The sequence below is a fragment of the Anser anser genome (genome assembly GCF_964211835.1).
Source record: "Anser anser genome assembly, chromosome: 11".
Taxonomy (NCBI): domain Eukaryota; kingdom Metazoa; phylum Chordata; class Aves; order Anseriformes; family Anatidae; genus Anser; species Anser anser.
The window spans coordinates 6,055,462-6,072,879 of NC_139732.1; the positions used below are offsets into that span (position 1 = coordinate 6,055,462).

Genomic DNA, 17,418 nt, shown 5'->3' on the forward strand with positions numbered 1-17,418 from the left:
AATTGATTTCGGTGCTTCTGAAAGCTACTTACTAACAGATCTGGAGACAGGATGTCTTTGTTTATCCACAGACCCAGTGCGAACTCCTCCACACCATTTCACAAACTTATAAAACACTCCACTTGGTGTGACCACCCCTCAGAGAAGACAGCAGACTTCAGACTTCCTGCGAATATTATCTTTAGCTTCAGCTGACACACATGCATGCTAAAGAGCAGTTTAACTGAGGCAATGGCTCTTTTGATCGGGAACCCTGCCTGATACAGAATAAGGTCAATAAATGGCTTCATACAGGCCACCAAAGAGCTATAGCCTGATTAGCACCCAAATGTACGTGCATGAGAGTGAAGAGTTGATTTTTTGGCTCATTAATAATTGTCTTTAAAAGAATGTCACACCAATAGACTTCCACTCTCAGTAAATGGGAAGCATTAGTTTTAATACAAGGTTATGTTATTTGTGGTGCCAAATACGATCTTCTGCTACCGTTTCTTGGGGGTATCATGACTTCCCTGACATTTGTAATGGGCTGGTTATGTCTTTTTCAAGTTTTGTCTTTCTGTGTGGTGACAACAAAGTTGCTCATATTCTGAGGATCTAATAGAGTCTAGATGACAGCATCAAGGTGGCATAAGAGACCAGATGAGCAGGCCTTCAACTGAGAGCTCAGTCCCCATTAAGTCAAGATATTTCATTCTAATCTTGGCACAAAACAGTAGTAATAGCAACAGGGGGTTCTGCTTTCTTTTCTGAAATAACTATTGTTCCCATGGGTTTTCCAGACTGTCCTCCTTTAAATCTGGAAATGGTTTCCTGTTCTACAAAGAAAATATTCCTCCATTCAAGTGGATTTACAAGGGAAGAGAAGGGGTGGGGGGAGAACAAAGAGAAGGGATTGAATCCAAGAAAGCGTGCAGGAGAAAAGGAACTGAGTAAAGGAGCACAATAGGGTTCATTCTTCCTACTTTCTATGCCACCTCATTTGCTTCTTCAGTCCAAATAACCTAGGTGGGCTAAATAAAGTAACACCATTCAAGATGGAAATTTAACTGAAGCCTGAGCATTTGCCATTGTCAATGTTAAGCAAGCATTGTTCATGATAACTATGGTACAAACTAAGGATAAATCTATGTAGGAGAAAGAGCAGCCTGAAACGTGACAGTTTCCAGCATTAGAACAGACAATAGGAAATCTCAGTACTAAACAAGCAGTCATGTTTCTCAAGGCACACACATTTCTCTAGAAGACATTAAAATGAATTAATAAAATGTTTTAAACCTGAAGCTCCTATGCACAGAAATATGTTCAGAAGAAAATGAAAATGTTACTTCTGACGTGACCATAACAGAACAAAAAAGGTCTTGAGCTATAGATGTGCCAGATACTGGAATGGGACTTCCACTGGAGATGTTCATTTAAAAGAAACTTTAGTGCTGTTGAGACAGAAGAGATCCTGTAGAACTGTAAGAATTAAACAAACTGAAGTTAGAGCAGCCTTTCACAACCAAGGTGTATTTTATTTATTCCTCTTAGTGATATTCCATATAAAAGACCATTGACTTGATTTAAAATCCCCTAATAATAAATCCTCTGATGCAGATGTTTCCTGCACAGGAGGCAAAAACTTCAGCCACGTAGAAATAGTTTTCGATCATCATAATTTGATCCTACCTAGATATCCTACGAAGAAAGGTAATTAATTCACCATTATTTTTTTTTTTGGCATAATAAAATGGAAGTGAAGAAGACAGAATGCAGCAGCATCTTCAAGAGCAATGTGCTTTATTTTACTACAGGGTTAAATCTTCACTTAAGGTGTTTTTTTTTTGTGTTTTTTTTTTTTGCTGTTGTTTTTTGTTGTTGTCGTTGTTGTTTTTCTGTGTGTGTGTTTTGTTGTTTTCTGAAATTTTTCTGGACTTCCAGACTCATTTCTTCCATGCAAGAAGTATAACTGCTGGTGTAATGACTTCTGTCACATTCACAGAAGTTACATATTTTGTATGTCATATTTTCCATTTGATAGGATTTCATTTTGCTTATTACTCCAAAGTATACACCAAGCATTTAAAATTGAATCTCCCTATATTTGCTTTTTGACTGTACCTTTTCCTAATCTTCAACTGCTTTTCTGTTACAGAAAGAAAAATCAATATGGTGTTTAAAAAAGAAATGTGGAAGAGCTGAAGAACTGGAGAGAAGCAGCTCTTGCCTGGACATCTGCAGGTTACTCTATATGCATTGTACATTTAAGATAGCTCTACTAAAATGGTATTTTGCCTGTGCACAGCATACTAACAAGATGAGGAGAGATTGTGTTCAACTTGTGCAGTTTCATTATGAAGCCAATGAAGTTAAGTAAACATTATTCTTGAAATGCAGGAATTTATCCACGTTTAAAGGACAGCCTAATTATTTGAAAACCCCTGTGCTAGCCAGACACAAAGAGCACCCGTTATCTTGAGAAACCTGAGTGAGACACCAATAGTTTCCACATGAACCGCTATCAGAATTCAGGTCTTGTACCTATAATGAAGGGTAAGATAATGAATTATTTCTAGTAACAATAATCTATTCCTGGGATGCATACCATAAAGATCTCCGATATTAGCATATGTGCAGGTCATAGACACCTGTTGAAGGCACCATTTGCCATTGCCACAAATGCTGATTTTTCATTATCTTCTACAAAGGAACTAAGACCTTGTCCTCATGGGATGAAATTCAAAGCATTTACCTTATTGAAGAACTTAAAACTCTCCCCTGAGAGAACAAGTATGGAAGCTCTCACTGAAAAGAGAGAGTTAAAGCAAGAAATCAGAGCAGCAAATGGCAACGTATTCTGCTTCTGACAGTCGACAGGAAAGAAAAGGCTATACTTTGGGTTATAGGCATGGCCACGTGAAGAGTTAGTCCTACCTAAGAGAATAAAGTGTTTAAAAGAATTTAGAAAGAAATAAAGACCTGAGAAAGAGGAAGCAGAATGGCCTAGTAGGAGCCCCAGCTGAACTCTCAAAACGTATCACACTGAAGGAGGGATATTTCCATTTCTTGTTCTTCTGCAGGATGAGGTGTATGCACCGGGAGGTTTAGTCACGTACCCAGAGGGAACAATATCCAGTTCTATTACTAAAAAAAACCAAAACTTTCCTTGGTATTTGATCAGAAGCCTGGAAGGGGGTGGTGGGGCGAGCGGGTGCCAAGGACCAGCAGCGCCGTGCCCCCTGCTGCCGCCCTGTGCGGCCCCAGCGCCGAGCCAGAGCTAACAAGTCCCACGGGGGACACGGCGACAGTGCTACCGGAGGCATCACAGTTTGTGTCCTCGGGACATACTTAGGGTCTTCTCTTACTTCCTGAGCCTCTGATGTTGTATTCTAACGGCATTTACAGGTTCTTTTAATGTAGTAAGATGTGTTTGTGGGTGCTTTAATTAGCAGATTGACATAAACAGGCATCTATGGCTGGAATTATTCATTAGGAATTGGGTGCCTAATTTCCTTAGATACTTTTGAAAATCTCACCCCATCATGTTTAATTAAAAATGTCAGATGATATCAATACTCAGACGTGTCTGCTGTTAGTCTCCCGAGAAGATTTCCAAAATCTACTTCTCATTCCATCTGTTCCTGACAGAGGAAGGACTGACTTGGCCCATTCTTGAACCAAAACGTCAACAAATAATTTTAAAAGACTATAAACTGCAAATGATATTAATCTCCTGAGCAGGCTTCTGAGACCTTACTTGGATACTGTGTGCTCCCAAGCATCTTGTAAGCTAAGAAATAGGAAAACAGGCTTTCTGCGAACTCCAAGGGAGAGCACGCTTCTTTTTCAAAAACATAACTTGCCTATTAGCCAGAAATTTCCAGATTTGCTAAGAAAACTGCTTCTCCTGAAGGAGGGCCACGAAGCAGTTCCTTTTAAAATCACACACACGTGCTCCAGGCATGTATGTATGCACACAAACATCCAAGTAGCCTCACAGCCTCACTCACTCAGACAGACATCCATAAGGACAGCCTCTCTAGCACAGTCATTTGTTTTAGGTGAGAATTTGGGGGGAATTCAGTACAGTTTTCCTCACAAGTTCCTGTATCTTCTTGCTGGTATTTATTTCCCAGGTAAGAAATCATCACTTTCCATGAGCATGACAAATCAGATTTTTTTCCTTTGGGAACTCAGAAGGTCTTTTTTCATGGATATGCCTCAGTTTTTCCAGATCTGCCAGTTCAGTAGCTTCAGAATTCATGAACAAACTCAATCCTCATCATTCAAGAGCACATGGATGTGTCTCAGCTCTCTGTTGGTAAATCTATGGCAGCTTTATGATAAAAAATCTAGTGCTCTGCCACTAGGAATCTAGGAGCCTCTAAGACTGAACAAAATCTACTTTTCTATGTGCATTACTCTACCCTTCTTTCTGTTTTTCTTGTTCAAGTAATTTTATAAAATGGCAGTTAAAAAAAAATAAAAACAGGACATCAAACCAGTTCTCAGTCGCGTTAAAAATCTACATGTTATCCCTGTGACATATCGAAGTTCAGCTGTACTTACTCTGGGCACAGGAGATGTCTGGGTACCTTTCCTTTGGCCACTAGTCTCAGGCGTCAGGTCTCGGTGGTCTACCTGAATGTGGCTCTCCAGGTCTTCAGCACTTTCAAATTTGACACTACACTCCGGACACCTCAGACTGCCACACGGTCTCTCGTTCACCTCCTGCGGGGTCAAGCCCAAAGACTGTCCATTGGTGCTCCTGGTCATGCACCCAGCACACAGGCCATAGGGAAGGCCGTTCACATCCAATTTTACCAAGTCCTGCTTATTTCGGAACTCTTTCAAGCACAATGCACACTTGTAGAGTTTTTGCAAGGCCTGGCCGTTGGGCGACGAGGTTGCAGAGTTTCCTGCCAATTTCTGCATGTGAAACGTCCCATGAATTTTCAGCTCAAGCGTAGAGGTGACCGTCTGCATGCAGACAACGCAGCGAAACCCGGTGAGGGAGTTTCTGAGGTCTGGATGCATCTGGCAGTGTTCAATAAATTCCTCCTCGCTCTGCAGCGGCATTTTGCAGATCCGACACGTTCCTGTATCCAAACTCTTGCTGTGAGTGACCTTGTGCTCGGTCAGGGTCAGGAGCGATGGGAAGCGTTCGCCACAGATGGGGCACATGTAGTGCTTAGCTGGGCCTCGGTGGGTCTGCATGTGCTCTCTCAGGCCGTTTTCTGAGAAAAAGGTCCTTGAGCAGATATTACACTTGTGGCTGCCTTTGATGAATTCCGCTTTCTTCCTGGAACAGTCATCCTCCCCGGGCCGGATGTTATGATCTCTCAAACGATGGTTCTGCAAGAGGACCTCCATCGTATAGGCAGCCCCGCAGATGTCACAGCCATACATGGGCTCAGAAGCATCTACATCATCCTCACTGGCTTCATGGCTGTTGGAAGTATCTGGGTTCTTCATCAACATGTTCTGGATATCTGCCCCTTCCGTCTTCTTATTTGTTGGGGTCATGCCATTAGCTGTCCCATTTTCAGCGCTAGCATCAAAAACACAATGTTTCTCCCGCAGGTGTTTTTCAAGCAAGATGATGGCATGAAAAGCTTTGCTACAAAACTTGCAGTTGTATTTCTTGCTGTGGGTTGTGATGTGGCACTGCAGCTCTACCTCTGTGCTAAAAGTCTCACCGCAGAAGATGCATTTGTGAGACTTTGATGGATTCCCCAGGTGACTATGCTTCACATGGATTTGGAGATCCACCTCCTTCCTAAAATCCCAGTTACAGGCTGTGCAACGATACATCTTCTTTTCATTGCTGTGCTTGACTGCCAGATGCACTTGGATAGATACCTTGGAATCAAAAACTTCTTGGCAAAGGGTGCAGTGATACAACACAAAAGTATGCATGTCCAACAAATGCTTCTGCAAATCATCCACCGAAGAAAACTGTTTGTCGCAGCTCTCACACACATAATGAGTTGAAGTTGTCATGTAATGTACGGTGAGATGTTGCAGAAGAGACTCCTGGGAATCAAAGTCTTCTTTACACTGAGGGCAAGACTGTTTCCTCAACAGCAACTCCAAATGCAACTTTAAATGGGTTTGAAAACTCTCAAAATTTGAGAACTTTAGATCACACTGATTACATGGGTATTCACCGTTAGACACTGAGTTTACACTAGCAGAAAGCCGTTGCCTTTTAGGGGAAGAGACTTCAACATCAGAAGAAACTGGACTCTGCTCTGCTTTTGACTTCTTATTGTGTGCCAGAGGAATGTTCTTGTGGTTTTCTTTAATATGCTTTGTAAGCTTCAGGATGGAGCCAAAAATGGGGGAGTTTGTGCAATAAGGGCATGAATAAACTTCCATAAAAGACTGTGTTGGCTGAATGACAGGGGAATCCAATTTTGAATTTCCTACATTGCAGTGAGTCTGCTGAATATGCTCAGTCAAGGTTGCTTCGGTCAGAAAACCCATGGAGCACTGGTTACAGAAGAAAGCGTTGTTGCCATCTTGAGGGGTAGCATTTGGGCCACAGTGAGTAATACGGATGTGTTCCTGCAAGCTGTTGATATCTGCAAACATCTCAGGGCAGTAGTTACAGTGAAAGGCAGAAATGTTGCTGAACTGCATCATAGGATAGGCATGGTTTTTGTGCACCTTTCTCACGTGTTCATTCAAGTTGTACAGCGTAGGCATGGAATCAAGGCAGATCTGGCACGTGTGGCTTTGCTGAGGTTTATCTGCATGAATGGTCTTCAGGTGGATCTCCAGAACAGCAAGGCTGTTGAAGTCACGCTTCGAGCAGTATGGGCAGCTGTAAGTAACTTTAGACCAATTCTGGCCTTCCTCTCTGTCCACAGACCTGATTTTCTTCTGTCCTCTCAAAGGCTTTAGGGTCGAATCTGGGGTGGAACCTCTTTCCACCGATGCACTGGAGTCGGGCGTTGCGCTGCTCATGGATGCCACGCTCCCCAGGACGGGGTCAGGGCTGATGCTGTGATTGCTGGAGTCAGGTTGTCTGTGGCTGTCCAAGTGGCAATAGACTTCCTCCACTGAAGAAAACTGCTCTGGGCACATAGGGCACTTGTGTTTTTTGTTGGCATGGGCTTGATGAATGTGTGAGAGCAGCAAGTTTTCATCTGAAAATACTTCAGGGCAATGAATACACTGCAAATCTGCCTTCTCGGAAAGCTGTGGGTGGCGTGTCATTACGTGCTTCTCCAAATCTTCAGTCTGACTGAATGTCTCTTCACAGTAATCACACATAAAATCATCCTTCTTCACCTCTTTCTCAGTCTTTGCCATATGTTCCTTGTTCTTTTTATGAGCTTGCATGTGACTCTGCAATGAGCTGGTAGATGAAAACCCACGTTTACACACAGTACACTTGAACGGTTTGCTGGAGCTGTGGGTTTTCAGATGAATTTTGAGGTGGTCGCTGCGAGAGAACGCGGCCTCGCATTCGTGGCAATGGTACTTTTTATCCCCTGTGTGAAGCTTTATGTGGCGATCCCTACTTCTCTTGTGCTTAAAAAGCCGGCTACAGTAGGTGCATTTGAAAGGTAGTTTGTCACTGTGGATCTGCTCGTGCCTTTTAAGGTAGCTCAGGCGAATGAAGGACTTATCACAAAACTGACAGGGATACGGCAGGCCAGTCCCCCCTTCCTCCTCCCCGATGCCGAGATCACACCCATCTCCTATCATCTGAGTGGGTGATGCAACATCTTTGCTGGAGGGAGATGAAGCCACCCAGGAGAGTTGTGGGTCGTCATCACCATCTGTAATGGGAAAGCAGAAAGGAGATTAAAAACAATTCCCAGTGCATCTGTGAAATAAGGACAAAGCTCTCAACAACACTATGGGCTTCTGCTACTACAGCATAAAAAAAAATCAACTCAAAAAAAAAAAGAGTATCTCTTGAATTTCAAAGGAGGTTTGAGAAAGACAAATAAAAATATATTTGCAAACATAATTCACAGATATACAAACATAGAGTATTAATAAAAAGCATTTTTCTTTAGCAGGTTTAACACCTGCTCACTGTACTGTAAAGCAATAAACAATGAATAAAGAAAGCAAAACACAATGTGCAGTGAAGCAATACAAACGTTTTGGAAAGCTACAGTATTAAGTGATCACCTGTGATTTTGTGGGTCTTTTTAAATGCTACATCGAGATGACTTTAACTAATGTCCCCATTAAACAAAATCCTTCAGTTCTGTCTCAAAACTGTAATAGAATTAAAGGCTGCTCAAAAGCAAGCAGATTCAAACACCTATGTGAAATAAAACATCAGATCTGAGGCAGCTTGACAAAATCAGAGACCTGCATCATCACCACATCCATTCACAGGAAAGGTAACGTTGTCTGCTTGGTACAAAACCAAACTAACAAATTAAAAACAAACAAACAAACAAACAAAAAACTATAACAGAAATGATCACTGGAGATCTCAAGACATCACAAAACAATCAGCTTCAGGAGGAAACAACAATGGCTCAGCCTCTGCTTTAATGACTATTTCCTTTGCTCAATATGAGGCTTCGGAAAATATTTTATAATTTTATATTACCAAAAAGAAACACAGGACCATCTCCAGCAGCAAAACACTCATTTTAGGAAAAATACATAAAGTTTTGGCAGCTCTCATAAACAGAGTTGTTAACGAGAAACAGAAGAAAGTTCAAATATCCTAATCCCAATAAATGCGGAGATGTTGAGCGAAGCACAAATGCTACTGCTCTGATACAAAACTGATCCATGGAATGAAGCAAAAACAAAACCCATGTAAGCAGGGGAAGGTGCTGACCACATATATATTTGGGGATTCAAAAAAGAAAGCAGTTCTCCAGATGCGCTGTCCTTATAAAACATTTAATGCTCCTACTTCAGCTCTTACTAAAACAAACCAATAAAAGCCTCCCCAGCCGCGCGCAGAGGCTGCCACACGCGCGCTTCTCCCGCCTGCCAGCCCACGGCCACCGCTCGGAGAGCAGCACGTGGGAGCGCAGGGCCTCTCAGGGAAGAGCTGCCTTAACGGGGACATCGCCACGGCAAGAGGCTAGGTCCTCCATCGCCGCTCCCCTTGTCCTCTCTTTTCATCCCCCGGACTCAGGCTCCCTGCTGAAGGCTCCGGCAGCGCCTCCAGCCCCGGGTGGCCTCCTTCCCGGGACGTGCGTGCTGGGTGCCTGCCCTGCCGCCCTCGCAGCCAAATTTCCTGCTCCAGAGCGATGCTGGCCACGAGGAACATGCTCCCTCCCAGCCCTGAGCGAGCACCCACTTTTTAACACCCCCCAGTTCCTCGTGCTCGGCCAGCTCCTAAAGCGCCGGCCAGGAACCACCGATCTCCACATCAACTTTCCCAGCCTTCCTTCTCCCGGCCTCTCCCCGCAGCTGCAACAAAGCCCGGCTTTCCAAGCTCAAAGCCACCTCGCCGAGCGCTCCTGCCCGCCACCGCAGCACCGCTCGGCCCCCGAGGAGCCCCCGGCCCCCACCTGCCCCCAGCCCCCTTCCCCGCCGCCAGCAGCCGCCTCCGGGCCCCGTCCCCACGGACCCGCGGCCACGGCCCCGTCCGTCGCGGGCAGGGAAGGAGGGAGGGAGGCAGCCGGCTGCCAGTGCCTGGATTAGGGGCCCCGGGGAGGTGCCGGTAGCTCGGGGCTGGCTAATTCCCTGCTCTCGCCAGCTGGGCTCCCCCAGGGGCAAGGAGACAAAAGGGAGCACGAGGGGGATGCTGGGCCCGAACTAGGGCAGCACATGTTGCGCGTGCTGCCGCCGCGGCTGGCTCTGCTGGGGAAAAGAGGAGAAAAACAACAACAGGGGGAAGGAGAGCACACGGCCGTTGTGTTATTTACTACTCTGCCTTGCTGGCTGAGATTTGAATACTAAAAAATGACTGCTTTGCAGAAACGATTAGAAAAGTACATGCATTTTATACATCCTCCCTTTTGCAACCAGGCTGCTCGCATCTATTGTGGGCACTGGTCTGCAGAGGGACGACTGCACCGGGGGAGAGCTCAGAGCACTGAAAACAGCTTCGGTGAATAAAGCTCCAGGGTTCAGCCTTACACTGAAGGTGCTAGGGGCCAAACTCAGGTAACACAGGCTGGGCCAGCTCCTTCAGCTCCTTTAGACACGCTTGTGCCAGCCACTAAGTTGGCAAAATCGAACAAATGTTCTCTTTCTCCTCTGAAATGAGCCAATCTACCTCAAAATTCATTCTAGCAGTCAAAGAACAACAGTCCCCCTCCAGCTGCTGCTCTTCAAACATTTGGGGCTGTTCAAAAACCAAAACCAAAGGCTGATATGATTCTGGGAGCGATGCACAAAGACGTTGCTGCACTACTGTAAGCTGGATTCACAACAATTAACATTGCTCTGGCTGAAAAGCGGAGTTTGTGTTAGAAAGGAAAGCGTTTACACAGACAGCTGAAAGCAAAGATTGTCTCCTTCTGTTAGCCTGATTGAGACCTTTCACTGATTTTCATGTTTAACTTCTTTTTCTTGCACTGTTTGCTCATTCTTTGACAGGTTAAAAAGAACTGGGAAGCTTTAAGCCCCAGGATCAACCTACCTTGACTTTCTCACAAACAAGATACTAAATTACAAAATGCCTAAAACTGAAGAAATTAGGAAAGAGTCATTATCATTAATCTCTTCATTGAATGAAAAATAGCCCTGTTAATTTTAACTTGCCATTTTAACTTGAAGAAAAGACCTATAATGAACTGAGAAGGAAATTCTAAGGTGTTTTACCAGAGCAATATTTTACTGGGAAGATATATATTAGATGTAGTGTGACATGTCTGGCAATGATGGTTAGAATAATAATTCTACATTAATGCAATCAAAGGAATGTAGCAGAATGAGAAAAATCACTTTCAAAAAGGAGATTAAAGTCATTAAAAATGGCTAATCCTGCAAAGTGGGACTGTTCTAAAATAGAGAATCACATGGCTGGTGCAAGGCTTTTGTCAGTTGCGCATAAGAGAATCAAAACAAGTATTAAAAGGAGAAGAAAATTCAATAAAAAGTTTAATTAGGAAAAAAATAGCATTGAGGAAGCTTCAGGATGTCAGTGGTTTTCAGGATGTATGTGTGGGTCATGAAGCTTAAAGGGCCAAAGTTGATAATCAATCTCCAAGTGGTACAGTAATTTAGCAACTTAATGTTCAGCACGTTTATGGGACTGCAAGCATTTATCATCATCACTGAGGAGCTAATTCCAGCCTCAGAGCATTCAATAAATGTATTTTGCCTTCTAATAAGAGCAATTTGGCCAAACTGCAGTATAAATCATACTTCATTCTCTGTTTATCTTCCAGATAACACGAGCCAAGTTCAGAAATATACACACGAAGCTAAAAGAAATAAAATCAAGTCTTAAAAAAACATGGTCTCTTTTAGGACAGAGACATGTAGCACATCACAGATCGCCAGAAGCGAGCAGCACTGTCTCCTCAGCATACACCGATGGTGATATATTTATTATTTCAAAGTTATTTTGCTAATAGAAATAAAACAAATGCAATACAATTTCCTAGTCCCTGCAAATACTTCTCCCTTCGCTCACTGCATGCATTCGAAGGTGAAATATTCAATGCTGGCTATGAGACATCCACCCTGGTAGGATTTAGGAGGAAGACAGAGTGGGATCTGGCAGCTCACACGTGCCTAACCTTTGCTTTACGAAAGCTGTGATCAAACTTCCTGCTCCCCACACTGTCTCCCCAAGCCTGGAGGGCTCGGGCTGCTCTCTGGCAGGGCTTCCCCCGTGGAACGGGAGGCCAGCTCCATCCAGCTGGTTTCGGGGCAGACAGCAGCACGAGCTGAGCACTGCGGGGCTCAGAAGAGGCCACGAAACCTGCCCAGGCAGCACCTAAATACCCAGTATTTGGCCAAGGAGACAACTTCAGAGACTCCCCTCCTGAGAGGACAAGAAGCCACAGAGGGCAGCTTTGGGAGGTGCTCCTCTTCTTCCAGGTTTGTTGCTCTAGCACAGAGCTAGTACACCAAAGCGATAGTTGCATTAACAAAAACAAACCCCAAAAATCAATTCCTGAGAAAAAGATTGCTGTTTGATTTAAGTTCAGATTCCTGGTTCTTTCAGAGCCTCTCCATGACACCTAAGTTAAAACGCTCAAAACCCTCACATTGTGTTAGACAATTGAAAATCGGTGGAGTTGCACCTCAAAAAAAGTAAGCTCCTTTCGAAAACAAGCTTGGTATCATGAGACATGCTCACAAACTGTCTGTGTCTCAGTTCCTCACGTCCATGGTAGGGAAAAGCCATCTGCTGCTCAAGGGCAAATTGTAGGGCTTACTTCTGCATAGCTGTGAAACCCCGAGACATCCTCAGACAGAAGGCCTGATAGAAACGCTACCAATTTCAATAATTATTATTATCACGGATGCTTATCTATGAGAATACAACACAAAGATTGAGAGAAAACGACAGAAATCTTCACTAGTGGTTATAGCAAAATTTGAATTGCTCCACTATGCATTAACGCCGAGGATAGATCATTACAATGGATTATGGTAAGAACCTCACACAGCATACGCTGTTCATTTACACTGCAGTGCTGGTGTGAAATAATGCAAATCAAGTTTACATACCAAATGTTTTAAGTTTCAATGTTTTCAGTGCACTGTAACAGCTTTTTACTTTTTTTTTTTTTGGAGTGTTTAGCCCCATTTTCCTGTACATTTCTTGCACAGAGATAACAAAGTAAATATTAAAAAATTGCACTAATATTCCAATCCCAATTTTGATGCACAGATTGGCTTCACTGAATGCTTTTGCTCTTTGTCACAGAAGGCAATGGTGGACTATGAATCACCAGCTCTTGGGTCAGTGATGGCACTTCGTGCCGACACCGCACCCGTCAGAGCAGTGCCGCAACCAGTCGGCTGTGTCTGAAACCCGGCGTGCAGGAGTACTCCAACGCGCTTTGCTAAACAACAGAAAAGGGCTTCTACAGCTTAGAATTATCCCTACAAAAATATCACGTAACTAGCCCCAGAACTGGTCAGCACATCCTCACTTAGGCATAAGAGAGGCACTAGAAGCTCAGGCTGCCCCGAAGAGCTCCCTATGCAACTCAGGAACATCGGCTTCTTCACAAAGCATTCTTGATACTTGTCTTATTTCAATGCACTGTTGTATTTATATATATATATTTATATGTATATATAATGCTCAAAGTGAAACTGACTTGGGATAGAAAAGCCTAGGAGGTGCTAATACAAGGGGCACCGCCGGCAGTTCTCTCATGATTACAAGCAGAATGCAGCGATACCTATTGACACGCTTATGCAGCAGGCATTTGTGGTGCACCAAAGAACCAGCAGTTACCGACTCTTTCTCCAACTTCTCGGCTTTGCACTGCCTTTTTTAAGCAAGGTTTTTAAAACAGAAAGGAGGACGTCTGGCTCAATGGAAAATACATATAATCTAATTTTTCTTCTCATGAATAGAGCAACTTGGTATTTAGAATACCAAATCAGCACAAGATGTCGTGCAGAATTTCAAACATGAAATTTGCCGGGATGTCTGCTGCAGATAAACTGTTACACATACCCAGTTTAAGCCTAGTCGTCTTTGTTTAAACCTTTCTTTTGTGATCAAAGATGCATTTAATTAGTCTTTTTTTTTTATGCTGTAAGTTAAAAGAACACAGAAAAATGTCTATTGAAGCTTAGCTGATACACAGAAACTTGTGAAGTCAGCGTTACCCATCCGGAGCCCTAGTCTGCCATTAGCAAGGATGTCAAGACTCAATAATGGCCATCGATAGGATGAGACTTAATTTAACACAGATGATAAAACCAGAAAGTTACTTTTAACATTGTTGTTCTTACATCAAACAGTCTGTATTTTAGAGGTAACAAAAAATTAATATATCACTGAATAAGTTATTTCTCACCTCGATAAATGGCATAAGGGGTGGAGGAGGAAGTTTTATGTTAGATCTAGGAATAAACGAAATGCTTTCAGGGTTGAATCACTGTTTTTCTTTACTCCCTTTGGAAAAGCAGCAGATACTATATTCTGCTGTGCATCATGGACTTGGGACTGAAAACAGCTGCACTCTAATTACATGTAAAGTGTACCAAAACATTCCTTTTATCACAGACTGTAAATCTGTTAGCATCTGTCTCTCCTTTGTTTCTTCCACAAGATACAAGCTTGTTTCTACATTTTTCTCACCTGTAGCGGTGATTAAAATTCATTATAAATGAAAGGAGTGAACACTAAAACAAGTTCCTCTGTGTACAGTTCTAAACTCAAATTAGAAACAGCTGTTTGCTAATTCATGCAGTGATGTTTTGTCGTGCTCTGTGAATCAATAATAACTCACCCTATTTCTCCAGAAATGTTAGGATTAGACGTAGATTTTGCCTAGCCATTTGCTCTTCAGAAATGCTCAAATACACATTCTGTCTTTTTTAAGCGAGATTAGAGGATGATACCTGCAGAACCATCAATGAATTAAGAGGAAGATCTTAATAGCTTGCTGCTTGTGCTTACCCTGCTTCCTAGAGGGTCCTGTGCCATTCTTGCCAGCTTTGATACCTACAGAGCATTTAGCAAGAAGGCTTATTGTAAGACGGATGTAAACGAACCAAACTGTATTGGGGTCACATGCACGCGTCGTGCATGCGACAGTCACACAGAGAACACTACAAAATCAGAGGTTGGGCTACGACACGCACAGCTTCCAAACACGAGGAATGACAAAGCCCTTAGGAAAACAAACCAAATAGAATAATTATTACTTATAATAATTACTTATAAAATTAATTATAATAAATGGAAATACTTAGGCTAACTGTTAGTACTATATCTCCATATTGCCTTAGCCAGAGCACAAACTTCAGATGACCCTATTGGCCCTACAGTCACACAATTATATTCTGCACTTCTTGCTACTTGATGCCAACATCTATCATGATTTCAACACTAGATTACACAAAACAAAGAGACAAGACACAGTGGTTAAGGGTTTCGCCTGCTTCATTTTTGTATCTAAACCCCCGGACGCAGGCTGTCTTTTGAACAGCCGTGGTGGCTGGTTCGCAGCGCCTGCCCTCGCTGCCGCAGCACGCGGGGAGCACCGGGCCCTCCGCAGAGCTTGGGGATCCAGCCCGGAGCAGTGGAAGAGCATCACCCTCCATAAAGCTCTCTGCCATACACACGAGGGAAGTCCTTTTCTCAGTTATAAGTGAAGAGGCGCTGCCTTCCTCCTGTTTTGTTGCTGTAAGCAGTAACAGGGTGCTTACTGCACGGCACAAACCCTGGTATCGAGACTCGGAGCCGCTCGTGGAGACACGGCCAGCAGAAGAGCCCTTCTGGTGGGATGAAGCGAGGCTTCCAATTCCCTCCCTGACATTCAATCAGGCTGCTCCTGAATGCAGCAGGCACCTGCTCTTAGGCTGCTCAACCGAGTACCCGCAGACGTTGGGTCTGCCAGCCTCAGGATCTGTCCCTCAGTTCACACCTTGGCTGAGCATCAGAAAAACCGTCTAGCCTGGAGAAGCTCAATGAAAACTGAACCCAAAATTAAGAAGAGATGGACTTTTTCTCCACGAACTGACCAAACTGGGGTGATTTAATTTAATGCTTTACTGTGCTCATTTTCATGTCTCTGAATTTTACTTTCAAGTGAAGATTAAGTCATCAATTACAATCCATTAGGCTCATTCATGAAATTCATTTCAGGGTCAGATTCTGTGCGGTGAGCAGGGAACCTGGAAGCTGCCAAGGGCAGGCAGCGCTTTCCACAGGATATTCAGCTTGGGCAGAAGCGAGTCAGAGCTCGTTTTGATGGTGTGGGCAGCAGACTGGAGGAGCAAGAGCCTTTAAAACTGGGGCAGTGGCAAACTAGGACAAAGAGAGTGCTGCCAAGCCCTCTCAGATAAGCTGCTGTTACTGCTAGGACAAATGCAAGTCTACTACTGTGCTGGCAGGCAATAGCAGAGCGGTGTTTCCACTTCTGCAGAGCTCTGTTCCAACTTCTTGGCCACGTATCAACTGCAAGCCGAAAGAACCACTAAGGAGGGAGAAAACTGGGACCAGACACCACAACTGCTCTGCGTCTTCTGGGTGGAGTCTCCAAAAGTGACTGCCTTGCTAGGATGGTTTTCGGTGAGGAGATCTTCAGCTGGATGCTACGCAGTGACCTGACCTCCTGCCATCCCTGCCTTTAACGTAAGAAAATTCTTTCCCAAGAACAGATTTTTGCTCCTAAATGGGTATTTTCCATCAGTGCTCAGTAGAGGCTATACCAGTTGCCACGTTCCCAACCTGAGAAAAACCTCCTGTTTTAAATTTCAGTCCTGCACAGGAATTTACTGCCAAGCTTTCCAGCCTGAGGAATTTAAAGTTGGTCGTATTATTAGAGCAAGTTGCAGGGGAAAATAAAACTAGCTTGTTAAGTCAGAAAGAGTAGGCTGTTCCAGGCACTCATTTTGATCTAGGTGGGAAAACTGTGACGCACTTACAAACTTAATAGGTTGACGTTGACGATGAATAGGCCTAATGCTGAAAAACACATGTTGGCTGAAATTACTCAGCAATAAACAAACAGTAAAAAACAACAACATCCAGATTTTGTACTGCCTTCAAAGAACTGGGAAAGGAAAATCAACAAATTACATGGGACAGGCGGTATCAAGTAACCTGCTTTATATTTACGCATACGCATTATGGGTCTGATTTCCAAACGTGTTGTGTATTCACATCAACCCCATTGAAATCACCAGCAACGGCGGCTGCCTAGCCCTTCCGAAAATCCAGGTGACAAACATTAAACCTAGCCAGATCTACACGGAGGTGTTTTCAGAAAGGCGCACACATTCCCCGTCCCCTTTATGAATTCACAGTCAGGATTTCATGCAGACGCGGTGAATGGAAATGAAGAGGCACTTGCGAGCCTCCAGCTCGCAGGCTGACAAGCAGCAGTAGTTATTTACGCAGGTCTGGTCCGCGCAGCTCCTCCGGGCCTTCACCCGGCCAGATCCGAGGGGGCTCCCGTGCCTCAGAGACCCCCGCGGGTATGCCTGCAGCTAAGGCACCGTCCCACCCCAGCCTGGAGACGGGGTTTGCTCCAGCTAGGCAAACCTCCTGCTCCTCGGGGAGTGCTACGGCAAAGCACTATTAGTGAAGACTCTGGGCTTGCTATAGTGAACAAGTTTTTTTAAATATTTCATTTAAAATTATAAAAGAAGACCTGCAAACGTAAAAGCACCCTGTTGAATACCAAGCACGTTCCTGAGTATCATTTAGTTAAACGTCGGTGATGAATCTATTCGGTGTTTGTGAAAGGCCCGAGGGGAATGGCACCGAGGCCAGAAAGGAAGTTCTCTGCCTATCAATACCTGATAGAAATAACTGAAAGGTTTAAAAAGGAAACAGCTATA

At 43.9% G+C, this 17,418-nt stretch overlaps 1 protein-coding gene across 9 annotated transcripts in view; it reads right to left on the reverse strand.

Moving 5' to 3' along the window:
* The window catches only part of ZNF423 (zinc finger protein 423), a 214,690-nt gene that overhangs the window by 89,127 nt on the left and 108,145 nt on the right, over nucleotides 1-17,418 (reverse strand). For all 9 annotated transcript variants that reach the window (XM_083794807.1, XM_083794806.1, XM_083794811.1 and 6 more), the window contains one exon: nucleotides 4,552-7,775. In XM_083794807.1, the coding sequence (XP_083650933.1) occupies nucleotides 4,552-7,775 (3,224 nt within the window). The remainder of the gene's footprint in view (nucleotides 1-4,551; nucleotides 7,776-17,418) is intronic.